The sequence below is a fragment of the Saccostrea cucullata genome, unplaced genomic scaffold (assembly GCF_032062105.1).
Source record: "Saccostrea cucullata isolate Sc308-1 unplaced genomic scaffold, CSIRO_AGI_Scuc_v1 ctg7978, whole genome shotgun sequence".
In the NCBI taxonomy this organism is placed as follows: Eukaryota; Metazoa; Mollusca; class Bivalvia; order Ostreida; family Ostreidae; genus Saccostrea; species Saccostrea cuccullata.
In genome coordinates, this window is record NW_026927203.1 from 1 (window position 1) to 5,000 (window position 5,000).

General features: G+C 33.0%; 1 protein-coding gene across 1 annotated transcript; it reads right to left on the minus strand.

Moving 5' to 3' along the window:
* Positions 1-250: 250 nt before the first annotated feature.
* Positions 251-4,158, minus strand: LOC134273705 (carboxypeptidase D-like). Its single transcript, XM_062755911.1, has 5 exons — positions 3,294-4,158; positions 2,225-2,367; positions 1,639-1,808; positions 1,080-1,172; positions 251-337 (listed from the first exon to the last, which is right to left on the minus strand). Exons 1-5 carry the CDS (start codon positions 4,135-4,137, stop codon positions 313-315), a joined length of 1,275 nt encoding a protein of 424 aa, XP_062611895.1. The 5' UTR covers positions 4,138-4,158; the 3' UTR covers positions 251-312.
* Positions 4,159-5,000: the final 842 nt, after the last annotated feature.

Here is a 5,000-nt window from a genome sequence, read left to right on the forward strand (position 1 = left end):
TTTATCATTTCTGACTTAAAGACTTAAAGATAGACCATCTTCCCTCCATCTCCCAAACATCTTCCATTATTATGTCACCTTTCCCAAATCCCAGATGAAGCTTAATTGAAGGTACATTCATAATATACAACGAAGCAGTTTTATAAATAGAAAGAAGGAAGATAATATACATCTGTCACTTTTGTTCAAAATCACCAGTTGAAATAAGCACAGGTGATTTATAAAAAACAAAACTCAAACACTTGTGTAGGATGAGCTCGCATGCGCAAGTGCAACAGACTTTTAATAGCATATTTATACAAAACACTGTCGTCATTTCGACATTATCTTTCCAAGTCTGCAAAAGAAAAATGACATTTCACATAACTACATACAAGGTTACCTGGGATGGAGTAGGAATGGATCTGTTGCACTTTAAACAGAAAAACTGAGAATAGCTTGAAAACCTCACAATTGTTTTATTCAGTGCAAAGAAATCATGCCTCAAGCTTAGCATGATTTTATCTAATTAACTGAAAAAACTACATGTACAAGCACTTGAGCTTTGATGATTACATGCCCTTTATTTAAAAAAAACCAAAGTTAGGTTCCAAGCAAAGAAACGTTTGTAACTACATGTATTAATAACACTGCCATATGTTAATTATGGTACAAGTAATAATAGCAAATCTTTGTGATTTGTTTGGATTACAAAAAGTCAAAGAGACACAAAAAGACAAGATACCAATGGGCCTTATGAAGAAGGGAAGAGTTAGAGCATGTACCCTCATAAATCAGTATATTTAAAGCTAAAACTTTGGGGGTGTTAAGTATTGGGGTAAATATTTTTTTTTTAATCTTAAACATTCTAAGCACCAATTTCCTAATGAAGGATTTATTTCTCAGTAAAATCCACCACAGTAAAGCATTTCAAATCGGTCTTATTAATATTATATTTACATTTCAGTTAATCCTCTATGCTGTAGCTTTAATTTAATCAAAATAAACTGTCAAGAGCTGAATTTATTTCTCGTTTTCTATAACAGTGTACCCATAGAATGACAAAGTGTAAACCTTTGAAGTAAAAGAAAACAGGTTACCTGTTCCTATCAGTTGCTCTTTTAACCAACATAAAACTCATCTCAGTAGCTGGTCCAGCATTCACGGACACACTTTTTGTCTGTGGTTGGTAGCTGTATTCAAACAAAAAATTGTGTTGTTAGTGTCACTTAACAAATATTTTGGAATAAGAAAGTTCATCAATACAAATATATAAATAAATTTTATCTCTCACTGTGCATTTGAAATGTTGAAGTATGACTGTATCTTTTATTACAAACCCGTTTGTATATCTAGTACCAATTGGTAAGTTATCTACTAGTCTATAGTGTTTAGTTTAGGTATATATTGTAAATGCATTATAACAACACAAATGCCTATAACTGAATTCTATTTAAAGAATTCTATTGAAAATCTCATTACCTGGTATCCGGTTAACAGAAGTAACTGTAAATTTTGTTTTGCTTTGAAATTTTCAATAACATTTTGTGTACCATTATTTTTGCAATACTTATAGTGATCAAAGAAAGCTTGACCTTGTTAACTGTATTGTGTAAATTAAAATTTCTTATGTTTGGTTAAGCTTGGGACAGTACATACCCTGCAGCTACAGCTGTTATCTTGTAAGTACCGGGTACCAGAAGTCGCCAGTAGTCCCCAAAGAAGGAGGAGGTGAGGTTATGCTTGATTCCTTCCACCATAATCACAGCATTTCTTAATCCATTCTTTGTCTCTGCATCCTGGACAAACCCTTTTACTCCTTTATGCACCTATTCAACAAATAAACATTAAAGAATGGCCATATTTCAAAACATCTGATCTATTCATTAGTAACAGTAAGGCTCATATGATACCATGCAGTTTTCAACTATTCTGTATTAACTTTGATTAAATACACTTTCTCTAAAAACACCTGTATTATGCATGTGCTGTGCACTAAATTCATCAGCACAACTCATGTTCATATACTTTGCAATATATCAGGAAATTATTATACCAACTGGCAAAAGAAATACAGACTACTGATTAGTTCAAAAACTATATTCTTTCTCTTTTGAGAGTTAATACTACGTAATCATTTTTCTAATTGTATTTTGATTCACAAAATATTTAGAGTTTGACACCATACTAAACATTGCTAAAAGAGATAGTTTAAGCGTGATGATAAAATGATTTCATTTCCAACCTGTTCCATGAAGGACAACAATGACTCTTTATTGTTGTACCATTCTTCTTTCAGATGGGATGCTTTAGGATATTTACAACAAGACAGCTCAATGGTAATCTCCATACAATTACTGTGGAGATAATTGTAGTCTTCCATTCCACCTACAGCAGCAAAAATATACAAGTATATCAATACATGTATTATAAACAAACAATATTTTTTTTCTAGAGTAACAGGAAACTTTTTTTTTTAAATACTGTAAATCAATATTTATTCGCGAGAACTTTACTTTCACGTAATTACGCGAGACAGTGTGCTCGAGAAAATTTAATTCTCGCGTATAATAGTATTCCTTAAGATTAAATACAGCAATAACCACAATTCGTGAAAATTTTGTCTCACTAATCAAGAGTCGATGACTATCTAGTGAAAAAAAGGTGTCACGAAAATTTAGTGATCTACAGTATTTTTGTGGAAATCCTCAAGTGTTAGGCTGCTAGCTGACAGGTTATGGGAATTTCTGTGTTTTTCTTCTCCTCTTCCCTTTTTTTGCCAGTAATTGAAAATAAAGAAATGTTTTCTATCATGTTTATCCCTACTTATTTAGGATTATATTCAGTTTGAAATTTTGCCACTTTTTACATAAATCTTTGTTGTAAATTTTCAACAACAGACTTAAAGGGGGGGGGGGGGGGGTGATAAAACATTTTCATTTAATTAGAAGGGATTACCAGAAAGCTTGTGGACTGAGTAAAATTAATGCTGCATATATTTCAACATAATGCTCAGAATATTATTATTTTATGTCAAAATAATTTGACATGCCATTATCAACATGTTTACAGCCATGTGTGTAATTTGATGACCTGCAATGTCACATTTAGTAGTATATAAATACCACTTTTCATGTTGCAAAGAATACATCTGTCCTCATAGAATCATGTATAGTATTCAAGGATATTTACATTTCTAATCACTGTGAAAACTAAATGTGCAACTGTTCATTGAGCTAATGCCAATATTTCTTGCATAATATACATGATATCATGAAATGTAATTAGCAAAACAAAACAAAAATTGCAAGTACCTGGGACATCATACCAATGTGCACCATTAGTAACACCATCTGGAAAGTTATCTCCACAGTGTCTCCCAGACTTCATTGTTTTATGGTTGTTAGCATAAACATGTGCAAGTTGTTTGAATACAGCATCATCTGGAGCCGCACTATACTCTCCACTCATCCTATGGTCAGCGGAATCATCAAAAGGATAACTAGCCACTACACTCCCCCCATGAAGATTTGCGGAAAGAACAAACTTTTGTCCTTCAATCCAATCTATCAATGCTTTGGTTTCTGGTTGTATTTCATGATTCTTTGGGTTTCCATCAAACTGATCAGGGAAATTTCTGTTAAGATCCACATTATTTTGATTTGCCCTCCCAACCTCTCCATCACATTGACCTTCAACTGCATTTTCAAAACCATCAGGATTCATGGTGGGCATGATATAAATGTTTGTATTTTTCACCAAAGCAGTGACTCTATCATCTTTTTCATAGTGTTCAAGGAGATATTGGATGAGATAAATGAGAATTTCCCTCCCTATCGCTTCGTTTCCGTGCATGTTGCCAACGTATTTGAACATAGGTTCACCAGGTTCCACTCCTTCTATGTTGTCTGTTATCTGAAGAGCAAGTAAGTCTCTGTTTTTCACACTTTTACCGATGGTATGAAGTCGAGATATTTTAGGGTATTTAGACGCCATGTCATGAAGAAACTTTGACAGTTCCTCATAATGATGATACTTAGAAAAGTCAATAGTTCCGTCAGTTCCCGAAGCTGTCAAATAATCAAAATGAATAAAAATAACGAAATAAAGAACAATGTGATACATTTTTCTATCCATTACACGTCTACAATCCCGCATATTGTCATTTTTTTAGTGAGGGTTAGACTAATTTCATCGAATTCTGGATGTTTCGGGACCGCGACGTTTCGGGACCCCGACGTTTCGGGACCTGACAACACGTTTCGGGACTTGGGTTAACACGTTTCGGGACTTGGGCTAACATGTTTCGGGACTTCTATATATTTTGTTAAGGAAATGAAATAAAACTTGTTAACTTTTGTTTTTATGTTTATATATGTATAATTTCTCAGTTTTATACACAATTTATCATTTAATTAAGAAGCACAGATTGGAATATTAGTTTGCATGCGGCATGGAGCACGCCTGCCGAGAAAATCAACCGCCCGCAATGTTGTCTCTACATTTCTTATTACAGCATTTGATATACATGATATATTACCTTTATAAAGTATTTGGTTCGCCAAATTTAATTCAAAAAATATATTATAGAATTAGACTATGTATTGATTTATTTATAGTGTTTGATACGAGAGTTTGCAGAATTAAAACCGGGAGACAGTCGTAACTGCTGTGCGAAGACCACGGACGTGTTTTTACTTCCAAGACTTTCTTTCTCTCCATTTTAATAACAATTTTAAGTGTTTGATTTCATATTTGTTTACAGAATTAACAAAGGCTCAAGCTAGCACATGTGCAGTAAAAACTTTACGTTTTACGGGTAGTTGTTATGTTTACTGTGTATACACAGACTACAAATCTCAATGAAACTTTTAATTATCGATCTTCGTATATACCCGACCAGTGCGTAACATTATGTGGTGTTACATAATTAGGTACATGACACACTGTTTAAATGATACTGTAAATAAATACTAAATATTATTTAATTTGCAAATATTAAATTTTTCATTTTACATGTA